This window comes from Microplitis mediator, chromosome 11, assembly GCF_029852145.1.
Source record: "Microplitis mediator isolate UGA2020A chromosome 11, iyMicMedi2.1, whole genome shotgun sequence".
In the NCBI taxonomy this organism is placed as follows: domain Eukaryota; kingdom Metazoa; phylum Arthropoda; class Insecta; order Hymenoptera; family Braconidae; genus Microplitis; species Microplitis mediator.
The window spans coordinates 5,784,850-5,804,108 of record NC_079979.1 but is presented as its reverse complement, the minus strand read 5'-3'; the positions used below and the strand labels follow the sequence as shown (position 1 = coordinate 5,804,108).

The 19,259-nt window shown below is 36.2% G+C and overlaps 1 protein-coding gene across 1 annotated transcript in view; it reads right to left on the bottom strand.

Moving 5' to 3' along the window:
- Positions 1-19,259, bottom strand: part of LOC130677175 (modular serine protease-like) — a 69,492-nt gene that overhangs the window by 34,672 nt on the left and 15,561 nt on the right. The window contains exon 4 of the mRNA XM_057483822.1: positions 8,534-8,856. Coding sequence (XP_057339805.1) covers positions 8,534-8,856 — 323 coding nt within the window. The remainder of the gene's footprint in view (positions 1-8,533; positions 8,857-19,259) is intronic.

Sequence of the window (19,259 nt, the reverse complement as noted above, 5' to 3'; positions counted from 1 at the left end):
ATTGTTTATTATGTTTGTGTTTTGATAATTATTTTGAATTTTATGTATTTAATCAATATTTTCATTTCAGTTAGTAGCACACGTGCGCGTATATATTGTATAAAAACATCGACTGAAGGGAGAGTAAGTCGATATAGTGGGGATAAAAATCAATATATCCCTCCCGCCACGTGGTGCACTGAAATAATTATTACTTTATTGTGTAAAGGGTTAATTATGATTATGTTTATGAATATTGATGAATAATATTATTTAATTTATTATTATCATATAACTCAGGTCGGGTAATATGTATAAATATTTTATTTAAAACTATTTTTTTTTTTCAGGTAGAGAAATGTTGAAACAGACTTTGGTCAACACATAAAAATTTTTGGATAAAAAAATTTTTTCATAGAATTGTTGTGTCATAGATATCTTCAGAATCGAGAAATATTAAGGAGAGTTGTATAGTTATGGAGAAATTCCATAATATAAATACATGTCAACACCTGATTCTGTCGTAATATAGTAAATTTCGTAGAGACTTTATTTTCATAGAGATATTTTGGACATGAATTATTTTCGCATATATTTACATTAAAGAGAATAATAAGTTTATATGGAGATAATTTTACATAGAGTTATTTCGCAACATATATATATTTGATATTGATGTATTCGCATAGAAATCTATTTAAAAGAGTTGTATGTTGGTAGAGTATTATGTATAAAGAAGTAAAAAGTACGCTTGTAACCAGGTACGGTATGAATACACTATGCTGATTGTGAATGGGAAAATTTTAAATTTATTTAGCGAGTACTTAAATTCAAGTTAAGAGCTCATCTTTGATGAGAACTTTTTTTTAAATGTGTACAATTATATTTTGATACAGGACTTGAAAAAAAAAATAGTCATCTCAAACGATGCACCCTAATGTATATGAATACATATATATAAGGGCATGTCAAAAAAATCAACTATTTTTTTTTTACAAATGCGACGCAAAAATGGGTTGCTAGACCCTTTAAAAAATTCTCACTAAATATTAGCTCTTAATTTTCATCGGAAGATCCTCCGCATCGCAGTTTTTTTATTCTTTCCTCAGTTCAATATAAAAAAATTCATATCAGGAGGTCAGGATGTGCGGTACAGCTCGGTCGCGGGATTCGCGGTGTTATCGCAGACCTCACCGAAGGTCGTCCGAGAATTAAGTCGGAGGAAGTTCTTATTGAGCTTTCGAGCTCATGTGTTGCTGAGCCTTCAAGCTCTTGTGTTGTTGAGCTTTCGAGCTCGTGTGTGGTTAGGCTTTCGAGCTCATGTGTTGCTGAGCCTTCGAGCTCTGGTGATTGATCGACCAATTGGGATTACTTTCCTCTACAAAGGAAGGAACCGAGTCTTCGAAGCTCGTCTCGTTCGCACCCAGAGGACGTATCAAGGGATTAATTGGGCCGACTTATGGGGCCCATAATCCCCACCATGGTAAGTCACTAAACTTTTTGCATAAAATGAAAGGTCAACAGCTGATGCAGCTGGGGTCTATTGACACCCTAACGACGTCAACCTGGTCAAATTAAAATTATTCTGTCTCATATGTTGAGAAGCCAGAATGTAACACTTAACAGAAGTAAATTGACACCTACACGACACGTATCGATATTTTATAAATAAGTTAATTAATTAACTAGAACTAAACGATAATCAAATAATATTCGGTAAACTAGAACAGTAATTACAAATTCGATACTCTAGAACGTTTTCTTTAGCAAAATCGTAAAACTAACGTACATGGGTCTCATAGCGATGCTAATTAGACAATAATTGGTTTAATAATAGAACATATTTTATAAAAATAATATAAACAATAAATTGTGAACGTGACTCTAACTGTAACAATATTTTCATAATTCTCTCAGATAATAAATCTTTCCTTTAATTTACACAGTAGCATAGTACTTCAAGACTTTTGATTCGAACTCGATTAATTATTTATAATAATTGTTCCATACCTGATGTCTGATGAATAAATATCAAGTAACGTCTCACACTGTTTTTAAATAATACTTCTGTAATAATAATCTTATCCTGTAGCTCTCCGCAATGCCTTGAACTGTAGCGCCATTACTGCACCCGTCTACTCGCTTCAAGCGACTAGAGTCGAATGCTCACATCAGTACTCTTCGAAGGTCTCCCTTCGACTTCTCTCTTTCAATTCAAAATTCTAAACCCCAAACTCAATCTTATCGTTCTTAATAACTGACCTCTATATTCTAAATTCCTAAATCAAACGAAATCTTTACTATATCGGTAACTGGAGGCTCAAGTCCTCACCAAACGTACTCACTAAACCCATTTTTAGTATGGATATCCTTGGAAGTTGCTCTCCTGGGACAGACTTCAGCTGGGATCATAAAACATAAACTAAGTGACCTATAACTTCTTCAGCAGTACAAGTGGTCATGGCTTGTCCTCTGCGGCCCTTTAGACTAATAATTAAAAATGACCAAACGGCTTTCACAACAGCAACGGTCACAAAATTACTGTTGAGGCTTGCCAAACCTAAACTCCAAAATTGATCCTATTATGCATCCGTAAAATTCCGTATATACTGGAGCGCTAGCATCTCAGCTAGACCTCTGCAATCAACCAAGAAGTCTCAGAGGGATAGAACTAGGTTCTATCATCAGATGATACCGGGTGACTAATTGAAGTCCCGCTCCACGATAACACTGACCCGTCCACATACTCAAAATACTAAATCCAGAACCCAAACTTTATCATTTGCCAAACTTTAATCGCAACCCATATTCCACATTCAATTTCCATAATTCTGATTCTAATTCTTTACTATAATTTTTCTATTCAAAAACCCCATAACTGTAGCCAAACGTTACTCCATATTTAATTCTTAAACTCTAACTTAAATCAAAAATCTGTATCAAAAATGGTAAATTACTGTAAGCTAAATTATAAGTCTTGAGTTACCATGCTCCGGAATACAATAAAACTTGTTGGTGCTTGTGACCTCTGGTGAAAATTTTTCGGACTTCTATCTAAAAAACTCAGTTCTAGAGTTCTAAAGACTTTTTCGGACAAAAGTCCGAAAAATTTTCACCAGGGACGTTCACTTAGACTTGACCCTATACGAAAAATAACGTCACAATATGTATATCTGTAGAAATCTAAGTAAATATTAAAAATGTCTGAAAATTAAAAAAAATTGATGTTGTTGTGATGAAAATCATTTTTTTAATCAAAACAAAATATATATTACGGTTCTTTGATTCGCGAAGTATAAATTTAAATTTATTTTTCAGATTTTGATGGCTTTCCAGTCTTGTAATTCTTTATTAATTTTAAATTTCGACAATTTGTAAATATATATACATTTAAAGTTTATTTGGCCTGTTAACCCTCAAAACAATTCAGTTAATGCGGAAAATCGCACATACAGCGATGAAAAAAATATTATATTACATATATAATATTTTGTTTTGATTTAAACAATGCTTTTGATCACAACAACATCAACTTTTTTTAATTTTCAGAGATTTTTTAATATTTACTTAGATTTTTACAGATATACATATACACATAAAAATCATGATTGATCTATTAATCGAGCTCTGTAGAATTTATTTTATCACAACGACTGCAATTTTTTGTCATTTTCCGCAATTTCCATGGGTTTTTTTGCAATTTACTTGAATTTTAAAAGGCTTATGGTTGAATAAACTCTAGATTTTGATTCAGCGGACCAAAATACATAAAAATCATACTTGATCTATAGTTTCATAAATTGTCCTATTACCAAAACTGCGAATTTTCGGCGATTTTTTGAAACTTACTCAAAATTTTGAGGGTGTACGGGCAAAACTGACTCCAGATTCGGATTCAGCGCGTCGAAATACATAAAAATAGGTAGGTCCGGTCAAAAGTACTGAACACTTTTTTTTTTGGGCTGGCGTTATTGAAGTTCGTATAACACTGAAACTAAATATCTTAGATAATGTGTACCTAATGAATTTTAAACGTGACTTGATAGGCTTCAACTTTGTCCCTTAAACTTGACATTATTACTGTTTTATGAAACTTTTAGAGCATTGAAAATTTTCTTTAATATAGAAACGTGCATCTTATATGGTTTTAAGTCTTAATAACTTATGCATTACACATTGAAATCTACTGTTCGAATCTCCCGCGCTTGCGTTTCACGTCGCTACTCTGAGGCCGGTTAAATAGAGTTGCGTCGGCGCATTATCATGCGCAGGCGGCTCCACCGATCCCATTCTCATCTCAAGCTCCGCCCACTGATCCAAGTGGGGATGAAGAAGAAGGCGAATCCATCATTGTTGAAAACTCACCGACGCTATAAGCCACGTGTTTTTTTGTGTTAAATTCAAATCTTTTGCAATCTCGCGATAATTATCACTTATCATCTCCAGCTCAATATAAATTAAACAGTGAATAATTTTCACTTACTGTTTTTGTAATTATTTAAGTTGTTATCTCCCTAAATAATTACTTCAACTGCCATCTTTATCTCATCTCACCGCGTGTTCCCACGTTTAACACTTTTTCTCAACATTTTTACCAAAATTACCAGTGCAGTGTAAATAGTGTATATAATTATAATAAATAAGTAATTTATTAATATAATAAAAAATAAATAAGAGTTAAAAAACGTTTATTTTAACACCATATCATCAACACCTCAATCCCGCCAATGAAGCATCCCAGCATCTCACCTCCTCACTTAAAATTAATTTAAATTTAATTTTAAATATTTGAGTGAATTAAACATCCACTTCCGTTAAATTCTTCTTGTCGATAATAAAATAATCTTCTAATTCGTTTGTACTGAAAGATAATGCTTTGTTAATAGTAATACTCTTAGGTTATAGTCATCACCAAAAATCAAACAAACCATGTAGGCTATAAATATAGAAATACTTTACTTGCGTAAAGGTTATACTGGTATATTATCTATACAATTTTTTATCAATTTAACTATCTGAAGTTCTTCGAGAGTGTAAGTCATTGTCCTTTTTTACCCCCACTCTTAGAAAACAAGCATAATTTCATACCATGACTACATACTAAGATTGTTCACAAGATATTGATGTATGAAATTAACTTATTCGATCGATTGAGTAAGAAATCTACCTTCCATTTCGGCTGCCAAATGGCCTATTTTTTGTTCTACAATTGTCGAGAAAATCAAGTGTTGACTTGACAATACTGCTCCTGTTTGCAGAAATAGGTTCAAAGCGTCTCGAAATCCTTCACTATTGCTAGTTATTAAAAAAGTCCAAAACGATTGACTCTGTCCATATTCTCTATCATTGGATGCCTCAATATCTAAGAATATTGTTTACTCTAATCCTGAGTCTTTCGTAACGCTGTCCAACTGCTGGTTTCTTTAAGACGTCAATGGAGGTTGACTTTGTCCATCTTTATTAATATCGAATATCTAGATGTCTCAAGAATGCTGTGATTCGAATATTTCTACATTCTTTTTCAACTGTTGGTTCTTCTGAAAGTTTAAGGGAAATACCATCTAGTTTAATAAACTTTTTGGTTATTTTTTTAATTCATGCACTAGGAAGATCGCTATTACGGCAGCAGTAGGGGACTTGTTTTTGAAGCGTTAAGAGATTGTGAATAACTTGCTGAATTTTGAATTGTTTACAAATTTTATCTTGAATTCATTACATATATCCACAAATATATATTTTTAGGACATTAAAACATTCGAAACATGAGTTTTCGTCATAAATTCCCAAAAATCATCTTTTGTTAAGGCGAGTACATTAGTGGTCCCCGTTAAAAAGCTAAAAATATTGAAAAATGTTTTTTTATACCTCGGTCGAAAGTACGTTTCTCCAGCAGACAGTCTAAGATTTGAACATTAGTGGGATTATATGAACGCGCTCTGTAACAGCGCGTGCAAAAAAATTTTATTGTACACACCGATACATGAGACTGCTGCGACCACCGCCAACCAGTAGTCACTGCTAACCACCCTCATTCTTGTTTTTACGGTTAACTTCAAAGCTACTTGCTTAGGATATATTCATGTCTTGATGTGCCAGTGAATATGAATTAATAAGCGATATCAACTAAAAACTCAATGGAAATATTATAAATAATTTTTATTATTCATGTTGAATCGATTAGTCAAATTGACTCAATTATCTGGTACAACTACCTACACTGATTATAATAAAAGGAATATTAACTCTGGTTATAGAAGTGAAGATAATAACAATTTCTTTAACTTTGCGTGCTTGACTCATGAGCCAATAACATTTACCAAATATATACAACTATTTACAAAATACGATAATACTCAATTGTCATTTGGCACTAAGTCTTACTCAAATACAACATAAATTAGCAACTCAAATAATCAGTATAACCTAAAGTATTATTCGCAGATTACCATGGCCAAGTTTGTCGCTCCACGCACAATAACCAAGAGTGATGGTCTTCCCTTCAAAAAGTAATCTGGTGACTAGGTTTCAGTACACCAACTGCGTGGTGCCCAGGGGATTGCTTGGGCCCTTTTTTGTTGTCATTCCTGCAACAATGTTGAGCGATCTCACGCTTTGTCGCTCAATGCATAAAATCAATGCTAATGGTTTCTTCCCTTTAGAGATAGCACCACATAGGCTAAACTGGCCTCATTTCGAATGAGCCAGCCACGTGAGTCCCTGCAAGGTGGTTTGCAGGGCACTGGACTAAAGTCTGTTCCAGTGGGTCGACTTAGGGGCTCTGAGATGGGACATCGTGCCTCCTGGGAATAACGCGGACTTCGCCCACTAGATACTAATGGGAGTCTGAATGTAAAACATGAACGACAAAAGTCATTACGTGATTTTTAACCTCTTGGTTGTCGCGATATCGGTCAACTAACTCGAAAATTTATTCATGAATAATTTTATTGGGCTGGAAAATAGTCTCGTCACGTCCTCCCTTCCTTAGCTAATTTACTCCGTGACAACTCTCACTTGGTCGTCCTTCTATTTTCTTGCTCAACAATACACAGACAAAGATGATACACTAGGAGTGGGAAGACACAAGGATAATGTTAGAAATACGAATTCGCGTGCGAAGTGAGACAGTAATCTGCGATTTATCGGCATTCTATTGCTACACACTAAAATCGGAACCGAAGTCTTTAGCTACTGAACCTGTTCCTATCAAGAGTTCAAACCCGTAGGCCGCTACATAGAATTTATTATCAACGGGTGACACGTTGTTGGGTTGACTAGCGAATAGGTAAACTCCAGAGCCATCTTTTCCTTTAAGATATGACGAGATGATTTTCCAGCCCAGTGAAATTGCTCGTGAATAAATTTTTGAGTTAGTTAATTCACATCGCGACAACCAAGAGGCCAAATATCACGTAACGACTTTTGTCGTTCATGTTTTACATCCAGACTCCCATTGGTATGTAGTGGGCGAAGTCTGCGTTATTCCCAGGAGGCGCAATGCTACACCTCAAAGCTCCTAAGTCGACCCACTGGAACAGACTTTGGTCCAGTGCCCTGCAGACCACCTTACAGGGATATAAGAGGCTGACTAATTTTAAATGAGATCCAGTTTAGCCTATGTAATGCTATCTCTGAGTGGGAAAAAACAGTAAGCATTGATTTTACGCATCGAGCGACAGAGCGTGGACTCGCTCAGCATTGTTACAGGAATAACAAGACACAAGGACCCTAGAAATTCTCTAAGAGCTACGCAGTTGTCACTCTCGATATTTGGTAACCAGACAATAATTTGGAGGGAAAACGAGCACTCTTGGTTATCAAGTGACGTAAGCTAGACACTTTTGAGATTGCAATTTGAATAAATTGCTGTTTCCTCATTATTAAGTAAATTCAGTGTAGATATTTTCATTAATATTTCCTATGTAAATAATTAAATATACTAGTAGTCATAGGTTAATGTAAATATCGTTCCTGGGTCGCTGTCACGTATTCAGTCCAGGTTATTAGTCAACGTTGTTTGTCAACAAGAGAGATTACCCGAACTTTTGAGATTACCCGAACTTTTCCGTTGTCAATACCAGGTAAATCCTTCGATTTTTATTGTTCTACATTCCCATGATTGATTGTGAAAGGTAACAAAAGTCAATGATTTTCTCACTGAGAACAGAGCTACGTAGAAAATAGTACATAGGGAAATTGGTCTTCGTGACCGCAAGTCTGTCTACGTACGTCTCCACTGCGTAGAGGAGACTTACACTCTGAAACCAAGTGTATTATTTTAACATATATTAAATGTGTTATAAAGGGAAATAGTATACACTACACACGCAGTGAAGGAATTTCAACGCCCTCCCCTTGCAGTCTAATATACTACTAAGCTGTGAAAAACTTCCAACTGCTTAGAGTTTTCATGTGAAGACTCGAAAAAAATAATGAATGTGCGTTTAAGGTCAAACAAATAAAACGGTCATCGAAATCCAGATCGATTAATATCATGACCTCAGTGATTTGGAATGTCTCATATAGAATGCAATAAACTATAAAGATTTTTTACCAGAGTAACAAGTAGGAACATATGGAACCCATTTATTATTTTGACAATACACATGAGAAGATCCTTCTAAAGATTCCAGGACGTCACACGAAAAATCGATTCTAGTAAGTTCAGGAACTATTTGTCCGGGACGACCCTGAGGATACTGAGAAACTGAGTAGTGAGTACCTGGTTGGGCTGGAGGAAGACGACATGCTCCGTCAGGAAAACTTGAGTTACAAACATACTCATCACTCCAATCATGACAATTTGGTTCTTGATTACATATTAGGGAATCAGAAATGCATGCACCATAATCGCATTGGAAAAACCCGCTTGGGCATCTAAAGATTTAAAACAAAAAAAAATCCATAATATATCCAAACAAAATGCGAAATAAATATTGCATTTTCAAATTATACACAAAGAATTTTTTTTTGTTTAAAATTCTGTTGTAATGCTAAGTATAATTAAAGAGATATATGATCCATTTCAAAATGAATTTATTGAAAATATTTAGCTAGTTACATGTACTAGCATCTTTGGAGCAATTCTATTAACAAATTTAAACTTAACAGGTTCAGTGCTAAGTTTTCGAGTAAAGGCGACAATTGGAGGCCGAAATATTATATACTGGTCACAAAAATTAAAGGATATAAAAAAAATTCTTAATTTTTGAGTGATTTTCAACATGCTGTAACTCGGTAAAAAATGGTCGTCGAGCAAAAGTAAAAAAAAAAAGCAAATTGTAGCCCCAAGTTTCTAGTTTTCAGATCTGGACTCCAATTTTTTTTATCATGCACGATTCCGAAGTAATCCTAAGAAAACCGACACAAAAAAATTTTCCAAATTTTTGCTCTTCTTTAAAGAAGTTTATGGGCTTCAATAAATTTTTTTTGATAATCTAACCTTATGACTCTTTTAGTAAATTTTAGGCCCTTTAATTTTCCACCCTCAAAAAGTCTCTACGATGACATCCAGATCTAAAAACTAGAAACTTGAGGCTACAATTCGCGTTTTTTATTTTTACTCTACGACCATTTTTCACCGAGTAACCGCGTGTTGATAATCACACAAAAATTTGGAATTTTTTTTATATCCTTTAGTTTTTGTGACCAGTGTATTACTTTGATTTGACTGAAAAACATTTCAAGTGTTATTGGCTATTTTCAGCACTACCCTCATTTTCGCAAGCTCGCTCTTGCTTTAAACGAAGGCGACCCTTGTTCATTTTAACTAGGGTCAAACCAATTTTTTAAGGTCAGTTTTTCAATCCCAGATTCTATAATCTACGATTTAAAGATTGTTAGTATACTTATATGTTTATCTACACATGTACGAGTAATACTAATTTAATAAAGTATTACTAAAATCTCCGATTGACTACTTAGCTTTGAGTAAGTGTGATTATATCTATAGATCTAGTTATTGATATTACATTTGAAGTCTGCTTAATGTTTGTGCGTACTCATACGCTGCAAAACGAAATTAGACATACCTTAGCAAATGTATCACAAGACGAGATAATCATAGGGCGTACAGGTACATTTGAAACGTCATGGGTAATAGAAGAAATACTTTTAAAATATAAAATAGGTGTGAAATTTATAGATTATCTTGTGCACAATGAAGTACAAATGACGAAATTGGATTATAACGGAAAATGAATAAGTTATGAGGAATGAAAGCCATAGTCTCAAGATTTTTTGATTCCATCAAAACTTTCAAGGCTATCAAATTATTGGAAGAAATGGTATAATTATAAAGTTTGAGATTATAAATTGAAGCTCATTAGGCAAGCATGAAGATACTTTTTACGGAAATTGTCTATAAGTACAAAAATATGCCTGCCAATTATTCTTATGAAGCATCGTGAGCTACTTATAAAAATCAGAAGACGTAAAACAAATTTTTTCCATGTTATTCTTGTGGGAAATAGAAAAGTGCGATGAGGAACCTCTTAATGTTAATATTAAGAGCTCTAATTTCCACAGGCGTCTTTTTTCATCTAAATGAAACTTTTGAACCTGTTTCCTAAAAAAAAAAAATTTTTGTTATTTTTTGGATCACCCTACTGTACATGTTAAAATTTAAAAGTTTTCGTTTAAATGTTTGAATTTTATTTGATTTCATCGTTTTCAGTTGAAATGTCGCTAGGTTGAACTGTCGTTCGGTTGAAGTGTCGTTCGGTTGAAGTGTCGTCGGTTGAAATGTCGCGGTTGAACTGTCTTCGGTTTAAATGTTACAGAACCGTTCGAATAGACTCAAAGTAATTACTTCAATTATTTCAATTAATTACTCGAGCTCAATTCTATAATTTTTATTCAACTAATTACGTATTCAAGAGCTCAAACAATTAACAGTATTAATAAATTAAATCAACGATTTAATTTTGTAACCCAGTGAAATTTGTCACGATATTTGAATATCGCGGCATCTTCGCATTAGGTCGGAGAAGGGCAACAGATGGCAGCACACGCTGCTCAGCACGTCTCCGACATTATTATTATTATTATACTGTTGTTATTATTATTTTATGCATTATTTTATTTTTATTTACTGCGTGATTATTACTTGTTTAATTATCTAGGCAAAAATTGCAGCCGAATCATTAAAAATTACTGCATTTTATAAACCTGCCAATGGATTTTATAGCCGCCGGGATAATTAATTGCGTATTTATTTATTTTAATTAGTTGATTATTATTATTATTATTTTGGTTGGTTGGCGCATGCGCGGCAACGCAACAGTTGGCCTCGGTGAATTTATTTAATTTAAATAAATTTACGGGGTTTATAAATAAACTAAGGGAATATTTATTTATAATATTATCTTATTAATTATGCTCTGAAAAAAGAATGGCCATTTAATGTCGAGAGGGGACAAATTACACGTAATACAAGTCATACATCATGTTGGTGGTAAATGAGCAAATTAACATGCGACAGAGATATTGCTCCATTGGTTGAAAAGAGAAACCATTACAAGATGGCGCCGGCCGAGGTGCCGGCATGGGACTCACGTGCTGCCATGGGCAGACGTGGATAATCTCTTGTACGAGTAAGGTGTGCTGCTGTTGCTGAAAAAAATAATTTATTGAGACGCCATTTGAGCTGCTTTGAATAGTTGGATAATTACTGGCATTTTGTATATTTATATTAATTGGAACCAATGGAGCCGATAAAGGTGCTGGAGATTGGTGAAGACTGTAAGTACCTTTGTGTATAATTCATTGGCGTGTAATTTGTCCCGCGTTGGTGGCCATTATTATTATATACCTCACGTGTAAGTGAGAGAGAGGTTTCAATATATATATATATATATATGTGTGCGTAATTCTTTGTCCCGGCGACAAAGCTTAAATCCAAAAATTGGAAGGTAAATTTATGATTTTTATATTGATAATTATTAGTGACCGTATATATTGCTGGCAGTAAATAATTATTAATATTCACGTGTATTTTTTATTAATAATTATTGGTGACCGTATATGTTATTGACGGCAAATAATTATTAATATTCATTGGTATTATTTCGTAATTTGTATTAATTATTGGTGACTGTATCTTATTGACGGTAAATAATTAATACTAGTTATTGTTGTTTTATTTTTATTAATTATTGGTGACCGTATATGTTATTGACGGTAAATAATTATTAATATTCATTGGTATTATTTCGTAATTTGTATTAATTATTGGTGACCGTATCTTATTGACGGTAAATAATTAATACTAGTTATTATTGTTTTATTTTTATTAATTAGTGGTCACCGTATATATTGCTGACGGTAAATAATTAATACTATTTATTATTATTTGTTTTAATAATTATTAGTGACCGTAGGTATATATTGGCGGTAAATAATTATTATCATTTACAATTATTATTTTATAGTGTGAGTAATTATTGATGATCGCTCATATATTTTGTATGTAAATAATTATTAACCTTTACGTGGATTAGTTATCATTTTTGAGAGTGTTGTGAACCTTTACCTATTGCGGTGGATATTTATAATTAATTTATTATTATTTGGAAGACGTTTTTGAGTGAATGCGACAATTATTATTTATATTATTGATGATTTTTGCGTTAGATATCCACCCCTAGGAAATTTTGAATAGTATTTTATCAGTATTCACCATTTGGAAATATTGCACTTATTTAAATATCACCAGTGGGTGTACTATTATTTTGCGATAACGATCTAAGTTATGATCAGTGCTAATTTATTTTGAGTTTAATAATTAATATTGCGACATTTATATCGTGCGTATAAAATTTATTATAATTAATCATTTATATTTATTGTTTACCACGTGCGAGTGGTAACAAATGGGAACATTTGTTATATTAATTATTGTTTGCGTTACTTGACTGCTGGTCAACAATTGATATATTGTGAAGTGAAATATTATTATTTATATTTTTTCGTATTGTTATTAATACCCGTTGAAACAATTTTGTTTATTGATTTAAATTATATCGGGTAAATGGCTACCAACCCGGGATTTAATTAAATATTATTATTATTTATTTATTGCATCTATCTCTTTCTTGCTTTTCCTTTTCCAATACCTGAATACTGCTCTCTGATTATATTTTATTATTTCATTTTCATTTCATTTTCTTTCTTTATTGTTTATTTGTTATTTTGTTCGTGGGGCACACGAACTGGCGCCCAATTCGGTTGTCTAACCCAGCCTGAGAAGAGCTGAGTGTCCAGTGGGATCGTGGGCATCTCTAAAGGACATTTTTTTGGTTTTGTTTCTTATTTTTATTTTCAGTTTCTACCATCGGTGGGCCATAACGCCTATTCGACACTGACCACACTCCGCCGTGGGTAGTGTGAAATAGTAGTGAACGTTATAAATTATGTGCTGTGACAAATAAAAAGATTGTTGTATTTTTAAATATGCGTATTTCTCAAACACCCTAACAACCAACCAGTCCTGGCATGCATTTATTTAATTATTATTACAACATTTTATAGTCCTTCGAGCCAGATGGTTAGTTGGTTATGTCGGTAGCATCATCAGTAGGCAGCTGCATTCATGTACACCCATTACAGCTTACGGAGCTCAACATGGGGGATAAAGAGAAGAAGGAGGATCCTTCAACGGATTATCAGCACTCAAAGGTTCTGGAAGGCACCTTCAAGAATTCAAACTTGCCGCTGACGATCGACGTCGATGACGCACTCCAGCACTCGAGATGAAGGTGATCAGCCAGCACTCATAGCTCAGAGCCTTCTCAGACTGGGAAACTCTGGCTGCCACACTCACCGTAGCCGACTGCTTGGCTCAACTCAAGTCTAGTCTTGAACTACTCAAGGGTGAATGGCATCAATTCAACCTCACCCATGACTCATTAGCGATCGACTGCACCAAGGAGTTCTTGGAGAGCTCATATATCAAGGACGGTGTATACGATCTTGTGTATCGGTCGTATATTGCCGCGAAGGGCAAACTCATCGCACTCACCAACTCAATACCAGTTCCAGCTGCTGCTCCAGCTGTGGTGCACTCAACCTGGGCTTCTACTCATCTGCCACCCTCGCAATTCCCAAGTTCGATAGGCATTACGAGAACTGGCCTGAATTCAGGAACTCATTTACCTCAATGGTGATCAATCCTAAAGAACTCGCTCCAGTTCAGCGTCTTCAGTATTTGAAGAGTTGCCTTCAAGGGCAAGCCGCACTCAGCCTTGCCAGTGTACAAATGTGTGACGACCAATTTGTACGTGCTTGGAACTAGCTCAAGAAGAGGTACAACAAACCCCGTCTACTCATCGGTGCTCAATTGGACAAGCTCCTAAATATGCATGCACTCACAACACTGTTTCGGAGGTAATCAACGCACTCAAAGCACTAGGTGTGCAAATGAACTCAGATATAAATCCGCTGTTTACGCAGTTGATCATATCCAAGCTGGATTCATACAACCGGGAGCTCTGGGACGACAAAATAGGCTCTTCCACGGAATTCCCAAAACTCAAATCACTCCATGACTTCTTGGTCAGTCGTGCTCGTGCTCAAAAACGAGTGCAACAGGCGTCTAAGTCAAAACCACCGTGCTCGTGCGGTAAAACAGCTCCATACGCTGCTGCAGCAGTTTCGCACTCATCCAATGCTCAACCTCCAGCCACGCAATCATCTGCTGCACTCACGAAGCCTCCCAAGAAGGTGTTCCCTCCTGCACAATATCCTTGTGATTTGTGTAAAAGAGACCACATTATTGTGAGATGTACTCAATTCTTAGGACTCAAAATGCTCAACGCACTTAAGTTGTTGTTGACAAGTGGCTGTGTGAAACTTGTTTCGGGCATCATCTACCTGATGCTTGCAACTCACCATTCAAGTGTAAGGTGTGTCAGCAGAAACACCACACTATGATACACCCGGGACTTAACAGCACTCACAAACCATATAGCTCAACCACTAAACGCACTCAATAAAACCGTCTGCTTCCACATGACGACTCGAGCGAGGTTCAATGGAACTCAATTGCGTTCAACACGTCTGGCACTCATCCTACTTGCACACATCACCCAGCAATCTTACCCGCAACTTGCCGAGTGGACTTGATCACCAAGTTAAGTACTCATCCAGTACGCATATTGCTGGATCCAGGATCTAAATTATCATTTCTTTCAGATTCCTTGGTGAACTCACTTAAACTCAAACGCACTCACTCATCTATCCAGATCATTGGTATTGGTGTTGCCAATGCTGGTAAAACTAAAGGTCAAGTCGCACTCAAGCTTTCAACCAGGCGTTCAAACAACTCAGTCATCATCAGTGCTCATATACTAGGTGGTCTTTCTACTCAACTACCATCTGTTGCACTCAACACACTCAACTGGGACCAATACAAACAACTACAATTGGCAAATCCAGCGTTCATGAGACCATGACCAATCGATATCATCATTGGTGCCGATCATTATGGTCTTATCATTAAAGACGCACTCATTAAAAGGTCTGAAGGCCTGCCAATCGCTCAAGATACCATCTTCGGGTGGATACCACTTGGTCCAGTCACTCAACACACTCATCGACCATCACAACTAAGCTGCGAGTAGTCTTCAACAGTTCAAAACCCACCAGCTCAGGTCTTTCACTCAACGATGTGCTTCACACCGGTCCAAAACTGCAACTAGAAATCTCTGACGTACTCACAGGAGTTGGCACTCATAAGCTCATCTTCATAACAGATATCACGAAGATGTCTAGACAGATTTTGGTCGACGAACGCGATCAAACACTCCAACAAATACTCCGGTTCAACAAATAAGGCCAAATCACTCCATACAAACTCACCACGGGACCACCTACGAGACCAGACCAGCTCCATACTTGGCTGTTTGTGCTCTACTTCAACTGGTTGAAGACGAAAGACATCGATTTCCTCTTATGATCATTCCACTCACACACGGAAGATACGTTGACGATATCTTCGGTGGTGCTGATGACTTGAGCTCATTACAACAAGCTGCTGATCAACTTAAAGACTCTGCAAGGCAGGCGAATTTCCTATTGCTAAATGGGCGAGCAATCATTCAAAATTACAGCAACTCAATTATATGGAAGCGATCAAGAATCACAAATTCAAGGATACAGACTCCAGCACCAAGATTCTGGGTATGTACTGTCCTTCACACTCAGATCCATTTTACTTTATATACTCACCACTATGCTCTACTCAAAAATTTACCCACAGGATCATCCTATCAGAGATGGCTCAAATATTTGATCCTCTTGGAGTTCTTGCAACACTCATCGTTCGAGCCAAGGTATTTATGCAGAAGCTTTGGCTCGAAATGCTCAACTGGGACACACCATTGGCAGCCAACCATCGGCATAAATGGAGAAACTCATCTCAGAAATCAAAATTCCAAGATGGATCCACTCATCCACGTGCTCAACCACCGAGACACATGGATTCTCAGATGCCTCGCAATTGCCAATGGCAGATGCCGTGTTCATCAAAGTCCACACACCTGCCCATGGAGTCAGAGTTACGCTGCTCTGCTCAAAAACCAAGGTAGCTCCGTTAAAACAATCAACGATACCAAGGTGGAACTCACCGCAGCTCACATGTTAGCAAAACTCATTAAACACTGTCAGAGCACTCTCAATCTCACTCAATCGCCAACATACTTGTGGACAGACTCAACGATCACTCTCACGTGGATCAAATCTTATCCGTCTCGCTGGAAAGAGTTTGTTCAGAATAGGGTGTCACGAATTCAAAATCTCGTTCCAGATGGCCACAAGAATTTTATTTCGGACACACAAAACTCAGCAGACTGCGCAACACGAGGGTTGACACCTACTCAACTCCGTGATCATTAACTGTGATGGACTGGCCCACCATGGTTGCTCAAGAGTTCATTGACCTGGCCTAAATGTCCATCAATAGATGATACAGGAGCTCAAGCAGAAGAATGGCCTGGACTGGCCCTATTCTCATCGAATTCATCAATGAAATCAAGGTGGCCTTTTATGGAACGGCCAATACCGCTATTACGCATGTTACGAACTACTGCAATCTGCTTTAGACTCCATGACATGATTAAAAAATCACTGAACTCATCACTCAATACTCCAATTACTTCTGACGAAGTAAATTATGAACTTAATTTCTGTATCAAAGAAACTCAACGTATTCATGTTGCACACGACATCAACATACACTCCAAACACGCACCATGGCCTAATGGTCATCCATTTGCTCGAGTGGTTGCACTCATTGACACCGACGGCATCATTCGAGTAGGTGGACGATTGGAAAATGCTCCAAATTAAGACCAAAGTAAACATCCTGCTATTCTACCACGGAATTCGGCAAACATAGATAGATAGACAACCAGTATGCTCAGTTATACTCAAATGTATAAAATCCCACTGTTTTCGAGCTTCTTGAGCTCGCAAACTTTGTCGTGAATACATTTTCGAGATTGTGTGCCATTGTTTTCGAAAAAAAAAAAGTTTTTTAGCATTTCTATCTCCTACGATATCTCGCGATCGAATTAACCGATTTTGATGGCTGATGCGAGAATCAACGCATTTTATTGAGTTCTAGAGCTGAGCAAATTTTGGAATCGATCGAATGAGTCCCTTCAAAGATAATCGAAGAGAACCGTTTTTCACCATTTCTTTCTCGATCGATTTCTCTTGAACGAATAAACCGATTGAGGTGGTTGAGGCAGCAATCGACGCATTTTATTGAGTTTAAGTGCTAATACGATTTTGGAATTGATCGATCGAGCCATTTCTTAAGAATTTGAAAAAAACTAAAAATAAATTTTTTTTTGTATTTCTTCTATATCTTAGAGTCCATTTGATCGATCGATTTGAAATTTTCGGAAAAGCTGACGGCCAACAAACTCTTTCGATTGCCACCTTAACTATCTCAATCGGTCAATTCATTAAAAAGATATCAAGAGTTTATCTCCATACATACACACACACACACACACACACACACACACACACACACACACACACACACACACATACACACATATATACACAGAAAAATTGAAACCTGACTGGTTCCTGTGGAGCACATGACTGAGTCGTGTGCAAGAAAAAATAAGGGCAAGCACACGACTAGTTCTGGTGCGCACACTAACCAGTCGTGTCTAGCACCGTACTCAGTCTCGTGCAGCACCTGAACGGTAGCACCGTAATCAGTCGTGTGCTGCCGTTGTTACCGTTTGGGTGGCGCACCAGACTGAGTACGGTGCTAGACACGACTGGTTCGGGTGCAAAACCGTAACTACTCATGTGCTACTCACGACTCATTCCGGTGCAGCACCGTAACTACTCGTGTTCTACAATTGAATGGTTGCTGTTTATAACTAAGTGAGTGTGGTTAAAGAAAGTATCAATAAATTTTAAAACCAGAAAACATCAATATTTGAAAATATTTTTAATACTTAAAATATATTGTAATACTGAAGTGTGAACGATGATGAAATATATTTTCAAATTTTTTAACTTACTAACCTTAATATTTAAATGCTATTTCTAGACAATAAATTTCAAATATTAAAAATATTTTCAAATATTGATGTTTTCTGGTTTTAAAATTTTTTGATACTTACTTTAACCACACTTACTTAGTTATAAACAGCAACCGTTCAATTGTAGTACACGAGTAGTTACGGCGCTGCACTGGAATGAGTCGTGAGCAGCACATGAGTAGTTACGGTTTTGCACCCAAACCCATCGTGCCTAGCACCTTACTCAGTCTGGTGTGCTACCCAAACGGTAACAACGGCAGCACAGTAATCAGAGTGCACCAAAACCAGTCGTGTGCTTGCCTTTATTTTTTCTTGCACACGACTCAGTCGTGAGCTGCACAGGAACCAGTCGGGTTTCAATTTTTCGGTGTACAGACACTCGGACATCCTTCTGAAAATAGTCAGAATACCTTCCTAGGACCGAAAAACGTCAACACATCTGATAAAAACTCGATTTTCGAAAATCGGGGTGAAACCAATAACTTCCCGAATTTAAGAAAATTAACAATTTTCTTAGCGGGAAGTTAAAAAACAACCCGTCAACTCGTGGACTCGAACCCGATACCTATTTATTCAATGTCTGATCTGTTAACCATTATGCCAAATCACTTACTTTTTCATTACCACTGATTGACTGCTCCGATACTCATAGACTATCAAAACACTATTGGTGGCTAAAAGAAGATGCCAAACATATTGACGAAATCCGAA